The sequence below is a fragment of the Cyprinodon tularosa genome, unplaced genomic scaffold (genome assembly GCF_016077235.1).
Source record: "Cyprinodon tularosa strain WSP-4 unplaced genomic scaffold, ASM1607723v1 ctg402, whole genome shotgun sequence".
In the NCBI taxonomy this organism is placed as follows: Eukaryota; Metazoa; Chordata; class Actinopteri; order Cyprinodontiformes; family Cyprinodontidae; genus Cyprinodon; species Cyprinodon tularosa.
Genome location: NW_024039122.1, coordinates 120,582 through 139,898, shown reverse-complemented (window position 1 = coordinate 139,898; position 19,317 = coordinate 120,582). Strand labels below are relative to the sequence as shown.

Below are 19,317 nucleotides of genomic sequence, written 5' to 3'. Positions count from 1 at the left end.
GCAGCAGCTAAAGATGAAGACAGACACAAAACGTGAAGCCAAGCTGCCTGAACTTACCCCTGGAGATCAATATCCCACCGTCAGAAGTGTACATAATGTAAAGAACTGCATAGCTACTTCTTAAGGCTTTCATCAGTAAGCTAATAGTGCAAGCAACACTGTAAAAACTGCTAATTGTTCTTTCCACTGGCACATTAACCAGCAGCTTGTTAAAGACAAAGAGCCAAGAGGCCTGGAAAACCAACCTTGGTGGAAGACCAAACCAAAGAAAACAGCTGAAACAAGAGCCTCGAAGAACCAATAGTCATTTTTATTGTTTGCTTTGAAAAAGAATCTAGCACATTTATCAAGTTTTTCCACTATGTCTCGTCCCTTTGACTACTTTAGGTCTCCAGCACCTTTTCTGCATTAGAATAAGACTGTTTTTGACGATGGATCAATAAAGTCCAGCCACAAGTGCCACCAAATCATGAAGCACAAGAGTACCAAAATAAAACGTTTGTCTAGTTTGAAGAAAATGGCCAAATCTGGAGTCTGTTTGGTGACAGATTAAGAGTTTCTCATCGCCCAAGAACGTGTACAACATCGGTGTTGTTTCAACTTGTTGCCAGAGGGGGCAAACTTTGCAGAAACTCTGGAACTTTCAATACATTCTTTAAAGGAAAAATCAAACTTCTGAAATTACTTTTATTATGGAATTATTACAAGAATGTTAAAAATGTTCAATAAATGATTAGTGTTTTTAAGTCAGAGTAATTTTCATGTGAATGTGCTTTACTGGAGGCATCCATGTGGGATGGAACACTACTGCCACCTACTGGTTTGTGACGTCACAGTGCGGTATCGGCTGTTGATCAAGTCCCGGCTCTGTATCTGGTGTTTGTCACAACGCGCTATTATCCATCAACAAGTCATCTTGTTTTGGTTGATTAGACTTCTTTTTTATATTCCCCCCTGCAATCTTTTCAACTAATTGAAATATCTTTAAATCCACATTAACATGAATCCAACAGACTGTAGTAAACAGATAAATGGAGACAGAAGATGTCTTTCAGTCATCAATGCACACATTCAGCAACACACAGGAGCTCTTTCAAGCTGGGCACCGTTTCATTCACAACACCTGTCCCACCAACCAGGAATCAGAAATACTTTAATAATCCCAGGGAGGGATTACTTTAGTTACATTTCTCCATCTGTAATACTATAGGACCAGTGTGATAGAACACTATTTCATATCATATATATAATTAGGGGGTTCCCGCTCCATCTAACCATCAGTTTGGGGGTCCTTGGCCTGGAAAACCTTGAAGACCTCTGATTTAGACCATTATGACATTCCCTGTAGGTATGACTGTAAGTTAATTGACTGAAACAGCGTGTCTGGATCGTTTCTAAACAGACACTGATCAATACTGTGGATCCAAACAAGCCTTATTTGTTTTCTATTATCATATTAAAATAGAAATCTGAGGAAAATCTATTTTTTCTATTTCCTTAAGGCCCCGTCCACACGAAGTCAAACCCTGGCCTAAACGCACAAATTTTTCACCAAACCAGCCTCTCATCCATACGAAGCCGGCGTTTCGGGGTCTGTAAACAATCTTTTTTTTTATTCAGCCTTCAGAGTGGGAAGATTCTGAAACGCCGTTTTCGCGTTTCCATCTTTAAGCTCTAACCGCATTTTCTTACACGCATGCGTCATAGCGTGGCCTCTAAACACGCATGCGCGACACAGTATCACAACAACAATGGCGCCGTACTTTGTTGAATGGTTGCTGCTAATGCTACTCACCCTGCTGTCGGGCTTACAACAGAATCTTCTTCTTCTGGAATATCTCCAGGAAGAACAGAGCAATATCGACGACATAGTTCAGCACCTGAATTTGACTGAACCACGAAAATGGACCCGCAGGGCAACCATGTATAAATATTAGTGCGCATGCCCAACATTTCGTCGCCTATTTTTGCTTTGGCACCACAGCGCCACTTACAGGCCTGGCATACATTTTGCAGCGTTTTAATGCATTCGTGTGGACGATCACATTTATTTTACGTCTCCGTCTTTACGACAAACGTTCTGGAAAATATTAGCGTTTTGTGTTCGTTTTGACTTCGTGTGGACGGGGCCTAAATCAGATCTTAAAGGAGAATTCCAGTTTTTAACACTTTTAGCCCATTTTCTGTAGTGTCCAGGATGAAATCGAATGATCGACACCAAAATTTTGACAATTGGTCCTGTCTCTGCTTTTTGGCTCATGCAGAATCCACCCCTGGCTGCTTCAGAATGGCTTCCATAGAGCATGTCCGATAATGTCCTTAAAACAACCTTAAACGTTCTTTTTTTAAAATATGCTACTCACCGGGTCGTCAGCGCTGTTCAATGACGTTCCAAAAAAAGTTTCGTAAAGAAAAAACGTTCCTGTAGTGTTTTATTTAGCATTTTGTAAAGAGTTCTGTTGGAATAGTCAATATCCCTCCGCCACCGGAAACGGAAATGGGAACTGTTTACGCTTAGTTGTAGTCTTTTCGCTTCACTCTGTGTACTCCGACGTCGAGGTGCTAACGTCTCTGTTAAACACTTTAAAAAACTCTGAAAATGGAATACGAAAGGTGGATTCTTGAGGAGGACATATTGGACTTTGAGTTTGACGGTAGAGGATACCGTTTTGAACCGGAATATTCTGAGGAGGAGTATATAGAGACATTGTCGCCAACTAGTGGTCTGGAGTGTGCAACGCTTCAGATTCGAACGGGAAGCGGGTGTTTATAAGCGGTTGTGATGTATCGGAAAAAATAGTTCTGGGATTTACAAAATGCTAAATAAAACAAGACAGGAACGGTTTTTCTTCACGAAACTTTTTTTGGAACGTCATTGAACAGCGCTGACGACCCGGTGAGTAGCATATTTTAAAAAAAGAACGTTTAAGGTTGTTTTAAGGACATTATCGGACATGCACTATGGAAGCCATTCTGAAGCAGCCAGGGGGGGATTCTGCATGAGCCAAATAGCAGAGACAGGACCAATCGTCAAAATTTTGGTGTCGATCATTCGATTGCATCCTGGACACTACAGAAAATGGGCTAAAAGTGTTAAAAACCGGAATTTTCCTTTAAGAATGAAGTTAATGTTATTTTTAGTAGTTACAAGTTATTTCTGGTTTTGGTTTTCTAGGGAAATAGAGTTGATTTTAATCATATTTCTATTTAAAATAACCAGAAAACCGTTTTTTTTTTTTTTGTGTGTGTTTTTTTTTCCTGTTAAACCTTGTGTTGTTATCCTGAATTGATGTTCACTCTCAGCTTCCTGGCTGTAGTCTGGTTTCCCACTGATCATCAAAGCATTAAATTATTCATGATCCTGAAACAAGCCGCTGGTTCTGAGCTCAGAGGGAACTTTACACACCAGACCTGAAGAATGTGGAAATAAAACCCCAGATTTTATGGACTTTAATCAAGATTTAAAAACTTGACAAGATGAGAAGAATTTAGATATATTCCAGATCTGATGGGGTTTGGGTTGGAAAACACCGGAGTGTGATGAAGGGATCGAGGCGGGGCGGAATGAGACACCCCCGGCCGCGGGGCTCTGGATGCGCCCCATCAGGCTGACAGACAGACGGGCGGGGATGTGAGAGACAGCCCGGTGTCTGCGGAGGGAAGACCGCAGATTGTTCAAGCTGCTGAGCGGTGCTCCAGCTACATCCGGCTGGACTTTCAAAATAAAAGCATAAACACAAACTTTAAATTGATGTTTATACATTCATATTTTTCATGATGGAAATTTAAACAGGCAGCCCACTCCCGCAAAATTTTATTTAATTTTTTGGGCTTTGAGATGATAAGTTTCAATGTAGTTTACTGGCGCAGGGCTAAACTTTAGCAAAGTCATTGTCTGAGGCCCCTGGAATCTATGGGCCCCTCATGATTGTAAGGCTGGAAATATAGAGATACGTTTGTCACAATATTATTTGAAGCAAAGAACATGTTTAAAAAAAATACATTTAAATAATTTAGAAATGGAACTTTGCAAATAAAAAGGTTTTTTTTTTAAAGTTAATCCAATATTTTTGAGTTGCTGCTATTTCCAATTTAAATTTAAAAATACTTTAAAGAAAATTTTTCAAATATATTTTTCAATTTCTTTTTTTTTTTTCTCACTTTTTTGTTGGAAAAACAGAGTTTTACAAACAGCATTCCTTTTAAATCTGCCCACAACTCGTTTGTGTGTTCTGTAGGTGAACCAATGGGAATGCCTTTGCTAAAGACCAAGCGGAGTAGACTACATTCTATTGGTTCCATGCTCATGACTATCTGAAAAAAAAAACTAAAGAAAAAGAGAATTAAAAAAATATGATTTTAGAATATATATTTAAAAAAACATTTGGAAAAAGAAAATTGTAAAAATAGCAAATCATGAGAAATAGAAGTAACACTCAAAACCCTTTTTATGACTGAAAAGTTCCATCTTTCAAATTTTTTTTCAATAACAACACACAAATAAAAGAAAATACAGAAAGCACAAACTCTGGGATGATTTTTTTCTCTTCTTCATTAATAAGGAAGAAATACTCATACATTTCTAAAGTTAATGAAAGCTGTGACCTTTTGCGACAAGAAAAACACAATATAAGATAATAAGAAGTTTAAATTATAATCAGAATTATTAGATTTTTGGATGGGGTCCGGATCTGGACCCAACCTGATTTAAAGAATTTATAAATACTGCATGTTGTCTGACGACAGTGTCTAATTTCACTTGCGCCTCTTCTCCTGGTAATACGGTAAAGCCCTGGGGAGCGTCCGGCTCCAGATTGCACGTGATCCAAATGAGCCAATGAGCTGTCAGTCTGGGTTGCTGCTGCTGCTACTTTTAGACACAGCAGGCAAACCTGTGGCAAGCCGGGCGATGGGAAAGAAGGAGAAGACAATGAGAAAAAGAGAGCAGAGAAAGTGTGGACTGCTGGAAGAACTGCGGTGAACTGGTGAAAGAAAAGTGAAATGGCGTGCTCAAAGATGACCCTGCACATTTAGAGGATGTTTGGCTCAACCTGCTGCTGTGAAGCAGGATTCTCCACCATGAACAGAATCAACAATAAATCTGGATCCAGGCTCAGAATGAGCTCCTTGATATGTGCTTGAGAATGGCTTAGTCTCCGGTTAAACCCAGGTTTAAAGCCTTGCAGGGCAGCCTAAAGCCCACTGCCAACATTAAGACAAAAAAAAGAAAGGAAACAAATAAACACTCACTTCAGGTGTTTTATAAAATATGTGAATCAGGAAATTGTCTATAAACCAAACTGATTTTAAAATGGAAAATGTTCTATTTTATATATATATATATATATAAACACGGATGCATAAACACTTGCATTTTATTATAGTGTTAAATTCTGTTTAAAGTAACAGGTTATAGTTAAAAATGTCTCCAGACCATAACTGGTTGTTAATTTTCTTTATTCTGATTTTCAATTGGTGACCCCTGGGTTAAATCTTTGATGATATTAGAGCCTTCCCTTTTAGGCAACATATAATTATTTGGTACGTGGATTTCTAATAGTGTGTTTCCCAAGTATTAACATTCTGTCAAGACATGATAAAGTATTGGTCTGCTCAGAAGGTGGGACTAAAGAACAAGGTGAAAAAATAAAGGATTATTACAATACATTTATTTTCAATGCAAGAGAAAAAGGGTTTTCCCAAGTTAGAAAAATATTCAGGAACACGAAAGTGAGCAAGAAAGAATATAATGTTTTTTTAAATGGTCTCATCTACACTTTACTCTCTCGGTATTTTAGGTATTTCTAATCAGGGCCTTCTATATTTACAATAAAGGTGAAAGGTGTTTATACTTTTTGGTACCAAACAATGGTCACCAGTCTGTTTCTGATTTAAGTATTGGAAAAAAAAGGTTACCTGAAACCAGGTAGAAAATGAAATGAAATTTAACAATAAAAACTATGTTAATATACTTAAGTATATGCAATTATAACTCAAACGTATGACTTTTAATGTTCTTCCTGTTTGTTTCGGTTACTATATTCATATGGAAATCATTACACATATCAAAAAACGAAAATTATTTTTCTCTGGGGCCCCCAAGTTCCCCTAGGGGCCTTAGCAGTTGCTTAGATTCCCAAACTTGTCCATGGCATGAGCCAAACAGCAATAATGTTTGGCGTTTATCTCCACTTTGCAAAAGAAACTTGTGTAGAAGGCTTCCAGCCGTACATGTTTGAGAAATTTTCTAAATTTTGGGACCATATAGTCTGATAAAGACTACATTTATATACATATTTATGCCAGAATGATTTGAAATTTAAATATGGCTTCCCTACAACTTTAACAGAGACATTTTTTATAATGGTGGCCAAGCACTAACCGATGCACACCGAGGGGGGGCTGAAAGCGGATCGGCACCAAATTTTCTAAATAAAGACTAACTATATTTTTCTACAGCCTTTGTTAACAAATAGATGCTTTCTAGATAAAATATATATTGGATAAAAGTTTTGAGCTCTGGGGCGTAAATCAATCATCATTGTCATTACTTACCTTCTTACACATTACATAAGCATTCTGCATAAAATTGATATTTACGGGGACTAATATCTGCATAAATTGATTATTTATTAAGTTTTTATTAAAATCTTTGATTTCTCTGAAGACTCCTAGATGACTTGCAGAGACACGTCATTTTCTCTTGACCCCATAAAACAGAAAATCTAGCTCTGAAAAGAGCATGAATTCTGTATTTATCATATTTGATGTTACTGTAGTATATTGATGTGTATATTTAGCCACAAAAAATAAAATGTTTTGAATAGTCCTCTTGAGAGTATTACTGCTGCCACTTAAATGGGGCCGCCTTTTACAGCTGCTTTTTGTATCTCTGCTTCTGTCTCCTTGAACCCCAGTCGGCCTCAGCAGATGGCCGCTCACACTGAGCCTGGTTCTGCTGGAGGTTTCTTCCTGTTAAAAGGGAGTTTTTCCTCTCCACTGTCGCTACAAGCATGCTTAGTGTGGGGGATTGTATTTCAGTCAATGAGTCAATGCAATCAACTGGTTTTCCTTAGATAGAAAACTTTGTATCAATTTGACTGTTTGATCTGGTTGAACTGTAAAGTGCCTTGAGATGACATGTGTTGTGAATTTGGCGCTATATAAATAAACTGAATTGAATTGAATTGAACTTATTAGAGGGAAGAAATGGTAGGGGTGGCCACAGATTGGCTAAGGGTGGCCCTGGCCCCCCATCTAGCTCCGCCCCTGGACTTTAAGAACTTTTTCTTGACTTCATATAAGTTTTTTCTTAAATAACGCGACAGTTCTATTCTATTTAGTTTATCAATCAAGGCCCATTTTACAAATAATAATAAAAAAGAAATAGAAGGGAAAAAAATTACTGAAGCTTTTATTGTGGAGGGGCTGACCGGATGTAGCCCCCCTGTTCTCCCCCTGAACTTGACATCCAGCAGAGAGGCGGGGGATTGCGAACCGAGAGGCTGACTGGAGCTGTGCTGCGGGCTCCACCGGACTAGAAGCCGCTCTAACGGGTCTGGTGATCCTCCTTCCAGCGGCGGACGCGGAGCCCACAGGGCCGGACCTACAGCAGCCGTTCCTGGGTGAGTGCAGCTTGGTTTTCCGTGACGTTCTGGCCCCGGTGAGAGGCTATTGGCTTCTAACGGACTCACTTTGTTGCTATGCACGCTGCTGCAGAGGCTCCGGACCAAACCTGCAGGGCTTTCTTTTAACCGCGTGGAAATATCCACGGGGAAGTTGTAGCATCAGTTTGCTGATTGTGTCAGGTGGGTGATTAAACATAGGAGGTGATTGCATCCATGTGTTCGGCATGCAGCTCCCTGATTGTTGGGGGTGATTTCCTCACACTGCTGGTTCAGGTCCTGAGTGGGAGTGGGAGTGGGGGGGTCTGTGCCCTGGGAATCTGGTGATGGCGAGTGGGAAGCCTTTGTTGTCAACGCATTAGGATTAAAGCCCTTTGTGTTGCTTTTCTGCAGCCAGTGTTGTGGAAGGGAAGGAATTGGGGCCCTGCCCCCCCTCCATCTAAACGCCCCTGGGCAGCCCCCCCCCCATCCCATCTGAACCCCCCCAAATCAAAGAATTAGAGACCCCTGGTTGTTTGTTTACCTGGTGTGAGCAGCTCCTCCATGCAGATGCTGCTGGGTCACATCTGCTTTGAGTGAAGCTGAGGGACAAAGGCAGCCAGTTCCACAGGGTTTGGCTGCTGAGGTAGCAGCTCTGCAGATGTGTTGACTAAAAGCCCATTAGCTCTAACCTGGTATTTAGTGACGTATTTTACTCCGGGTTCCCCCCCAATAAGGTTTCCTTTTAAAGTCTGAGGGAAATCATATTTAAATGTCAAATCATTCTGGCTTAAACATGTAAATAAATGTATTCTTTATCAGACCAGATTGTCCCAAAAGTTCCTTTCATAAAATCTTTTTTTTTTCCTTCATTATCTTCTGCAGGCCAGTTAGTTATACGTCAGCCTGAACACCTAAAATCGGCCAATCGTATATACATTTTGATTCATATGTCGCAGCTAATATACGTAACGGTTGAAATCAGAATCCTTTCCTTTCCCATTGAGTTGCGTCCCAGTGTTCACGGGGATGGACGTCTGTGTCTTCGGCAGGCGTAGAGCTAACAGAACTGGCAGCGTTGCGAGGCAAGGGCTCAAACATGTACGGCTGGAAGCCTTCTACACCAAACCAAGCTTCTGCTGCTCTGGCGTCCTCTTCCACAACATCTTCGTCCCCGCTTTCCTCCTCTAAATAAAAAATGGATGACGGAGGAGACTCATCCACGACCTCCGACACTAAACTCTCCTCCTCTTGCATGTTTCCTCTGTCCATAGCGTTCCTTGACAGTTTCGTTCACACTGCAGCCTGAAGTGACCCAAATCCGAATTTTTTGGCCCATTTGCGACCTGGATCTGATCTTTTCTTGACAGTCTAAACAAGTCGGATCAGATTTTTTCCAATGCGACCCAGGCTACTTGGCTATGAGGTCCTGAATCCGATACGCATCAGATCTTTTCAAATGCGACCTTTGTCTGAATGGCCAGGTCGCATTTATCCGACCTTAACGCCATTAATACTTCTGCTTCTTGCTGCGCAGAAGTGGCAAGAAAAACAATAACAATGGCGGACGATGATGCGGGGAGCAGTATTTATGTTTAACCATCTTGCAACGATTGAGTTTTTAATGTTCGGAATGACCGCTAACTTAAACTCGGAGATTGCTGCTTGTGACGTCATTGCGTCCTCTACTGCGCATGCGGGACACTTACGTTGTATGACTGCAGTTCACACAGGAGATCACATACAAGTCGCATATATTTGGAAATGTGAACGGCAACGCAAAAAAAAATCGGATTTCACAAAAAAGTCGGAAATGAGCATCAAGGCCTGCAGTGTGAACGTAGCCTAAGTCACCAATTTAGTACTACTTGGTCCCAATGGAATTTCCTATTGGGAACCTACTAGCACTAAGTTGCTAACTGGTAAGCGAGGTGCTTCCGACGAACCGGCTACTTCCAAAGTTGGTTTGCAAACCTTCTGCCACAACAATCCCGCCCTCTTGATAATCGACCAATAACATTCACTTTATTCACCCGCGTAAAGTCGGGCACCACTCGGGAGAATTCGGAAATGCAACCGTTTGAACGGCCGCTACCCTACGACTTTAAATATTTTGACTGTATCTATGACATGAAGCTGAGGCTGAATGCTTTTAACCTTTTTAGAGCGAAATACCGATTCTGTTTAGTGAAGAAAACTAAGACTTTTATCTTTACATTTGAAAATTTAAAATAGTTCTTCTGCTATGATGCATCTTAAAGGCCCAATGTGTTGGATTTACTGCCATCTAGTGGTCAGCTTATCTGCATGTTATCAGTATCATCAGCCATTACTATGCACTGACAGTGGCGCTACAGAAATGTTTAGGGACACTAAGTATCTGGAGGTGGCACAATGAAACTAAAAGTCATAAGGGAGGAATCTATCTAATGTCTGTTAGTAGGACTGGAGAAAACTATTTTTCTTTAAAAAGCAACTGAATACGCTGCCATTCAACCAGGCTTTTAAAGGCATACTATGCAACATTTTTCAGTAAATTAATGTGTTCCATAACGTTTTGGATGATTAAATGAGTCATTTCAGGTGGAACAAAGGTTTTCTCGGCCGCCCTGGTGGTCTGTAGGGGAATTACCGTACTTGCAATTGCAGGAGCCCTCGGCCCGCACCCACAGGCTCAGAAGTCTCGTGCATCGCGAGAGTCGGTCTCGCTTTACGGCGAGAACTGCTACACGCCCCCAGTGAAAGGCATGCTCGTTGCTAGCGCAGTGGCGATCTTTGTGCAGTTATCATAGCGGAACCAGCGAGAAAAGAGCGAAATTTTCAAACTCACTTACCGCAGTAGACATGGTGATTCGTTGCGTTCGCCTGTCTGCTAAGCTCAAAACAACCGCGCCTGGCTTGACGGAGAAACCAGGAGAACAGCTGAGCATATTTACGACAGTGCACTTTTACTTTCGCCCTCTGGGGGGAGCCTCGCTGGAAAATCAACACCGGTTGCATAGTATACCTTTAATTAGACGTGTGTTTTTTTATGGCTTTGTTTGTATGTTTCCATTTATTTTTAAAATGTTCATATACATTCTATTCTACATTTTTTTTTATTGTATTTCATTTTTTTAGAAGAACTTTGTGATTTTTATCTTTGAAAAGTGCTATACAAATAAATTTTACTTTACTTACTACAGTCTGAAAATCACCCAATATCAATGCTCTAAACTTTGCATTCAGCTAATGGGAAGCTAAGGACGTCTTAATGTTTTTTATTAGATGATTTTGAAGCTGTAAAGTGATTTAATAACAGTTATTAAAAAATATTGGCTCTGGTCAATATTTGCAAATCAGTTTTTTTAAATATCGGTAATCGTTGATCGGCCATAAACCTGCAATCCCCTCATAATTTAGACACTTTCCTGCTTTTCTCCTCTGGATCAGGTTCACATTTTCTCCATAAACCTGCAGCTGATTGAAGCTTTCTGGTAAAGTCGACATAATATGACCAAAAAAATGACAAATAATTAAACATAAAATATGTTTAATAGCAGGAACGACTGATCTTATTCAAGCCTAACATGGAGCACGATTTCTCAACAGAATCACAGATTCTAGTTACGTATGTGTGCAAATAAAAGCAATATTTTAAGGTCCTCTCAGGTGTTTTTCTTTAATTGTGCAAATAATCCAGAAATGTTGAATTAGAAATAGTAAAAATATGCAAACGATATTTTTCTTTAGTATGGATACCACAGCAGATGAGAATGGTATAAAGTGTTTGAACATTGAAGCTCTACTTTGGTCAGTGCTGCTCCTTTAGAAAAACATTTTTGACGTAGAACCCGGCAGGTTTTTAGAGGCGCAGTGGAGAGACGGCCAGCAGGTTTCCTGAATGTTTCCGTCTGAACAGACGGTAATCGGCCGCAGCTTCTCAAATCTCCGCCGAGCAACAGGTCGGCTGCCGGCTTTCTGTTTTCTCCCCAGCTGGAAGGAGAAGCGGAGCTGTCAGGAGGTTTCTCTTTTTTTTCTCTGGAGTGTGTCTGCTGTAACAGTAGTGACTCTGGATTGTGGGGCCCCTGCCAGAGGGAGACATGTCATTCTTGAACTTAAGCCAGTTTTGGTTTGCTTCCAGATCTCCCATAAGCTCAAACGCTGTCGGTGAAATGGGTTTGTCTGAAACACTGGGGGCCTTTCTGTCTGTTTCAGCCAATATCCGCTGCTAATGATCCACCGTTATCCAAAGGAAAAATAATCAAACAAACGATGGTGTCACGTTCTCTGTTCCAAAACATCTGTGGGATCACTTGGTCCTAAGACGGTTTAAAGCTGCGTAACAGTCTGAACTTCCCAGCAGGACGCCTTGCTCTGCTTCATATGAATTACAGAAGTGTAGCCATCAAACCATTGCTCTTTATGTCACTTTAGAAAAACAAACATGTTTTACTGGGATTTTAAGTTATAATTCAACAAAACATGCTACTGTATTTAAAAAAAAAGAAAAATAATAATAAACTGGACTTTGTTTCCAAGTTTGAAGACGTTTCGCTTCCCATCCAGGAAGCTTTTTCAATTCAAAATGTCAAGAATAGCATTCAGTTCCAGGTTTTATACAGTAGCCTGGCTGCTGACTATCACCTGGATGGCTGAGAATCTTCACCAGCATACTGCTGAATTGTTAAGTTATGATGATCACAATAACCAAAAAAATCTGACACTGAATAAAAAAGGTTTAAAGATCAAAAGACCAGAAGAAAACCTAAATGACTCATTCACACTGTAGACATGGTGCTGGCAGGATCATGCTGTGGGGATGCCCGTTAATGAGGTATGGAGACAGTTTTGTTCCAACATTACTGAAAACTAAGAACACATTTTTGAAAAAGAAAATGTATTTCAAAAATAGAGATTTGAAGACCTTTTATTTATAAAAAAAAAAAGGTTTTGAGATTACCGTAATTTCTGGACTATAAGTCGCGGCTTATATTGAGGTGCGGCTTATAGTCCGAAAATTACGGTAATTAATGTGTTGGGAAAGTTCAGCTAATATTTTTACAGTTTCCCATTCTTTCAGGTTTTATTTATTTATTTTTTTCCCCCTCCAAATTAATTTATTTTTTAATTTTTTTGGAGACTGAGAGCAAAGTGTTCTGTTAGTGATATAAGAGACAATCGCATCTCCTAATAAGATGGATTTTTTCTTTTGATGTAATAAGAAGCATTTTGATCTGAGTTCTTTATCCTTGAGCAACATTGTTCTGTGTTTGATTCTTAAAGGATTAAAAAAACCAAAGCTGAAGTATTTTTTTCTTCCTTTGGAAATAATGAAAGAATAGTACGGAAGAGGATTAGGGCTAAGGTTAACTGATTTTTAAATTTTATTTCAGTTTATTATGGGAAAAAAGTAAGAATCTCAGAATCTTTAATTTTTTCTCAGAATTCTGACTTTTTTTCTCAGAATTCAGATTTTTTTCTCAGAATTCTGACTTTAATCTCAGAATTCTGACTTTAATCTCAGAATTCTGACTTTTTTCTCAGAATTCTGACTTTTTTTCTCAGAATTCTGACTTTTTTTCTCAGAATTCTGACTTTAATCTCAGAATTCTGACTTTAATCTCAGAATTCTGACTTTAATCTCAGAATTCTGACTTTTTTCTCAGAATTCTGACTTTTTTTCTCAGAATTCTGACTTTTTTTCTCAGAATTCTGACTTTTTTTCTCAGAATTCTGACTTTTTTTCTCAGAATTCTGACTTTAATCTCAGAATTCTGACTTTTTTCTCAGAATTCTGACTTTTTTCTCAGAATTCTGACTTTTTCTCAGAATTCTGACTTTTTTTCTCAGAATTCTGACTTTTTTTCTCAGAATTCTGACTTTTTTTCTCAGAATTCTGACTTTTTTCTCAGAATTCTGACTTTTTTCTCAGAATTCTGACTTTTTCTCAGAATTCTGACTTTTTCTCAGAATTCTGACTTTAATCTCAGAATTCTGACTTTAATCTCAGAATTCTGACTTTTTTCTCAGAATTCTGACTTTTTTTCTCAGAATTCTGACTTTTTTTCTCAGAATTCTGACTTTTTTTCTCAGAATTCTGACTTTTTTTCTCAGAATTCTGACTTTTTTTCTCAGAATTCAGATTATTTTTCTTAGACTTTAATCTCAAAATTCTGCCTTTTTTTCAGAATTCTGACTTTTTTCTCAGAATTCTGACTTTTTTTCTCAGAATTCTGACTTTAATCTCAGAATTCTGACTTTAATCTCAGAATTCTGACTTTTTTCTCAGAATTCTGACTTTTTCTCAGAATTCTGACTTTTTCTCAGAATTCTGACTTTTTCTCAGAATTCTGACTTTTTCTCAGAATTCTGACTTTTTCTCAGAATTCTGAGAAAAAGTCAGAATTCTGACAATAAAAAAGTCAGAATTCTGACTTTAATCTCATAATTCTGACTTTAATCTCAGAATTCTGACTTTAATCTCAGAATTCTGACTTTTGTCAGAATTCTGACTTTTTCTCAGAATTCTGACTGAATTCTGACAATAAAAAAAGTCAGAATTCTGACTTTAATCTCATAATTCTGACTTTAATCTCATAATTCTGACTTTAATCTCAGAATTCTGACTTTAATCTCAGAATTCTGACTTTAATCTCAGAATTCTGACTTTAATCTCAGAATTCTGACTTTTTTTCTCAGAATTCTGACTTTATTTCTCAGAATCTGACTTTTTCTCAGAATTCTGACTTTTTCTCAGAATTCTGACTTTTTCTCAGAATTCTGACAATAAAAAAAGTCAGAATTATGAGATTAAAGTCAGAATTCTGACTTTAATCTCATAATTCTGACTTTTTTTCTCATAATTCTGACTGAATTCTGACAATAAAAAAAGTCAGAATTGTGACTTGTTTCCCATGTTAAACTGAAATAAAATTTAAAAATCAGTTAACTTTTTTTTTTTTTCAGTGCCCCTAATCCTCTTCCGTAGAATAGACAGGTTGATATGTGGGGGTGTAATGGGAACAAACAGGAAAAGAGTTCAGTGCTTCTAGATAGTTCAGTGGGTTACTGTAAATATGAATCAAAGCATCTAAAACAGCTATTTTCTGCTCGCTGTAAATCTTTTCAGGCTGTTGAGTTGAGCCGCCCTGTTTGCAGGCGCTCTGCTTCCTCTTATAGATGCAGCAGCAGCAGCAGGTTCTCGTGCCTCATTCAAAGCCCCGGCCTTTTCCTGGCCGCTCAGACGGGGGCAGCCGCTATTTCTAGGAGGATGACAGAGAATTTGAAACGAGGAGATCCTCAGCTCCCTCTGTGTTTATTTAGGTTAGCAGACGAAGGGATACTCTCTGACAAGCGGATCAATGGCACGCCGCATCCTAAAACAAACCCTGGAGGAATGGAGAGAGGGGCCCAGCTGCCGCCTGACTCACACTGACTGGGTATGATAAAGCAGGAAGCTTTTAAAGCTTTCTGACTGAGGTTTGTCTGCGTCGACGAGCGGCGGTGCCAAACTGCAGAGCAGGGCTCCAATAAAAACACCAGCGTTATTTCTGGACGTGGATTCTGAAGGAATAAAGATGTATGCATGTAGAGTGGGTGCGTGTGGTCACGTTGTCACCTTTAGCTGCACAGAGGGGGGCGGGGATCAGTTCCCAAGATGCTGTTCTTAGTGGTCATATTGGTAACCACAGCAATCAGAGTCTGCTGTGGTTTCAGAATGACTTGCCCCGCGGCGCTCTTTATTTGACTCAGCAGTCGATCAGATCATGGTGGAAGTGTTGCAGCAGTAGCATTTTGTGGTAGTGGTATTAGGGGTGACTAATACGCAGGGGGGTGTTGAAACTAAGACCCTACAGGCTCTGTGGTTGGGGGGGGTATGTTTATGTGTTTAAGGTTGCAGCCTGTTACCATAACAATGTTAACTGAGCCTATAATTTGATGCATAAAGCTAAGAAATATGCCTGCTCCTTTAGTAAATATGGCCTAAAACTACATTAAAGGGCAAATAAAACTCTAATTTGTATTTTTTTTTACAGATAAACTATATGCACTGAAAAAATGTAAATCTAAATAAGTATTTCTTTTCTTAAAATAAGTGGATGTTTTATTGAATTGGGGAGGTGAGACACTGCCAATGGAACAAGAGAATATGCATTTAAAATTAGAAAAAAATATTGTATTGTCTTATTTCAAGTGCATATTATCTAATTATCTTATTCTAACAATAAAAAATCTCATTCCATTTGAAGATCATCACATTTTCTTACTCAGTTTAGGGATAAATACACTTAATTTAAGACATTTGTACTTATTTCTAGATCGTTTTTGCAGTGAAGGTTGGGCATAAAGGCTGCTATCTTCACTGCAAAAAATCTAAATCTAGATAAGTAATTTTTTCTTAAAGTAAGTGTATTTGTACTTGAATTGAGGAGGTAAAAGAGACATTTTGCCAATGGAACAAGAAAATTTACACTTAAAATAAGAAAACACAATTGCATTGTCTTAATTCAAGTGCATATTATCTAATTATCTTATTTTAAGAGTAAAATTACTCATTCCATTGGCAAACTATTTCATTTACCTACTCAAATTAAGGGTGAATACACTTAATTTAAGAATTTTTTACTTATTTCTAGATCGTTTTTGCAGTGTTTACATTACTGCACTGCAAGAACGATCTAGAAATAAGTAAGAACTTCTCAATTTAAGTGTATTTTACCGAAGAGGATTAGGGCCACTGAAAATTTTTTTTTTATTTCAGTTTAACACGGGAAAAAAGTAAGAATTCTGACTTTTTTCTCAAAATTCTGACTTTTTTTCTCAGAATTCTGAGAAAAAAGTCAGAATTCTGAGAAAAAAAGTCAGAATTTTGAGAAAAAAGTCAGAATTCTTACTTTTTTCTCAAAAGTCTGACTTTAATCTCAGAATTCGGACTTTTTTACTGTCAGAATTCTGACTTTTTTCCCATACTGAACTGAAATAAAATGTAAAAATCCACTGGCCTTAATCCTCTTCCGTAGTATTTAGCCTAAATTTGAATAGATAAATAGATGAATGGCCAATGGAGGGGGTATTTTTACTTTTAAAATAAGATGATTAGATAATATGGACTTGAAATAAGACAATGCAACTGTTCTTTTTTATTTTAAATGCAAATCGTCTTGCTCCATTGTCAAAGTGTCTCACATACCTCCTCAATTCAAGAAAAGAATGCACTTATTCTAAGATAAAACAACTGTTTAGATTTCATTTTCTTGAAGTGTGTGTATAATATTTTGATTTAAACATGTTTATTTTCTGCTAAATTTATGCTAAAATCATCTTAGTGCTGCCCTCTATTGGCAGATATGAGGCTACTGTTAAATTTTCTTGTAGGTTAAAAATTAAAGGATGTCAAACTTTCCTTGAGGGCCTATTTGCTGCAACAGATGGATATAACCCTGAATCAAAGGGCTTTTTTTCATTCACTTTAGCTTATTGTTCATTTCACCGCTAAGCTGCTGCTCATTTACTGTCTGAAGGCTGTGCAAAACCAAATCTCCTTTTGTATATACTGTATATGTACAAAATGACAATAAAACTTGCCTAAGTCTAAAGGGCTGGTTATACTCCGCACCGCCGCAGTGAGCTTGTTGCAGGCATGACGCAGATAGTTTTGATTTAAGCCCAATTTTGGTCTGCGCTATGTTACTCCATGCCACAACGCAAAAGGAACAATCATTAACTACTTAGGAATGTGGGTTACCGTGTGTCGGTTTGACGAGCTTGTTCGCCGTCTACAACCTCTCATCCAACGATGGACGAGGCACAGTTCACCCGTCCGTGTTCCTGAAAGACTGGCCGTGGCGAAGTGTGTTTTGGCTTCGGTTGCAATCCAACAGACTACAAACTAGCGTCCTGCACGGTGTCTGGGATAGTGTCCGAGGTGTGCCAAGGATGGCACTACAGCCAGAGTTTCTTAGCCTCGTGAGACCATCCTGATCTCGCGAGCTTTCAAGGTTTCACTAGCTAATCAGTCTGGAGACTCTCCGTTAAAGAAGCGCGACAGTTCAGTCTAAAGAACATGGCGGCTTCAGCCGATGAAACTAGCGTTAACGTGGCTATCGAGCAAGTTTTATCGGAATTACAGAGTATTTCTTCACTGAAAGAAGAGCAAAACACTGCTCTGGAGGCTTTTCTCAGAGGAAAAGATGTTTTTGCTCTTCTCCCGACTGGTTTCAGCAAGAGTAGCCTGGCTTGTGGTTGTGTTTTCATCGTGGCTCTGTTAGTACGTCATATGCTTTGTTGATCTGATTGGTTTATTTGGCCCGTCTATCGCCAACATAGGCCAATCACCTAACCAGTATTTTCGCCCCAAAATTACTTCAACGGAAGGTTTCCAGATGGATAAGCGGGTATAGATCTGACTAATCAGAGGCCTCCTGTCTGTGGCACCCGCAATTTAGGGGAGCTACACCAGAGTGTATATCTGTGTTAACTGTGACACATGCAGACAACCTGGTTTCTGAGCATAAACCAGGCTTTTGTCTTAAAGGAATAGTACACCCAAAACATGATTAGCCTTCATTTTCTACTCACCCCCATGCTGAACAACACTCTGGAGTACTTTTTTGATATCTCAAATGCATCTGGAGATCTGGGAGGCTTCTTGCTGTCTGCTGACATTCAAATAATGGAGGTCTATGGCGCCTGAGACAGAAAGGTCCATAAAAGTCCACAAAAAACCTGTCAATATTCCTCCATACTGCTCGTCCAATGTATTCCAAGTGTCCTGAGTGGGTAGCGTCCATAATTTACTCGAAACGAAGTCATTTAGAATGTTTTTAGAGCATAAACAGTAGTGTATAGGATTTCCTGAAAGCGCGCGCCTGCGAGTTCACAAAAATCTTTTTGTCCTTGTTGATTATTTGTGAGAGAGGTGAGATGGTAAAGTCATAGGGAAATTATATTTAATTGTCAAATCATTTTGGCTTTAAAGCTACAGTGTGTAATAATTACAGGGATATACAGTCAGAAATGTAATATATTATACATAATTATGTTATTTATCATCATCTACGAGCTCAGCCTCTTAACCTTAATATTTGCGTTGCCTTAGAATTCGTTATTTATAATTACATAGGAGCGGGTCTCGCAGCCATGGAGGCAGACATCTTTGCGCTACGGCAGCGCAGAGCCAACAAACTAGTGATTGTGAGATCGCCCATTACGGGTATATTTATTATCTTAAGTCTACATGAAATCTATAACCTACACAGACTAATGAAATACTATCTGTAAAATTATCTATGTAAACAAACCTCATCACTTGAGAAGGTAGGTGATGCGGACGTCGTGGAAGACATTTTGTCCTGTAACGCTCGCCGTACTGTTGGGGGGGAGAAGCAGTGGGGGGGAGATGTTCATGTTGCTGCGGCCTGCAGTCTGGACGTTAGATGTCGCTGAAAATTACACACTGTAGCTTTAACATTCATATAAATGTACTCTTTATCAGTTGATATTGTCCCAAAATTTAAAAATTTTCTATTTAAAAAAAGGAAATCCTGTCTTAAAATCTGTGTTTTTTTTCCATTATCTTCTGCAGGCCAGTTAGTTATATGCAGCTTAAACACCTAAATTCGGCCAATCATATATCAACGGTCATCTGTCAATCAAATTTTTCGGTATTAGCATCTTGATTCATGTCGCAGCTAATATACGCAACGGTTGAAATGCGAAATCAGAATCATTT

At 38.8% G+C, this 19,317-nt stretch overlaps 2 protein-coding genes across 7 annotated transcripts in view; both read left to right on the top strand.

The window, feature by feature from the left end:
- LOC119791860 (kinesin-1 heavy chain-like) overlaps positions 1-747 on the top strand; it is a 37,640-nt gene extending 36,893 nt beyond the window's left edge. For all 3 annotated transcript variants that reach the window (XM_038298200.1, XM_038298202.1, XM_038298201.1), the window contains exon 26: positions 5-747. In XM_038298200.1, coding sequence (XP_038154128.1) covers positions 5-11 — 7 coding nt within the window. In that variant the 3' untranslated portion in view covers positions 12-747. The remainder of the gene's footprint in view (positions 1-4) is intronic.
- A 6,719-nt stretch (positions 748-7,466) lies between these two features.
- arhgap12b (Rho GTPase activating protein 12b) overlaps positions 7,467-19,317 on the top strand; it is a 122,119-nt gene continuing 110,268 nt past the window's right edge. For all 4 annotated transcript variants that reach the window (XM_038298219.1, XM_038298222.1, XM_038298220.1 and 1 more), the window contains exon 1: positions 7,467-7,625. The gene's annotated coding sequence lies outside the window, so the exon portion shown is untranslated. The remainder of the gene's footprint in view (positions 7,626-19,317) is intronic.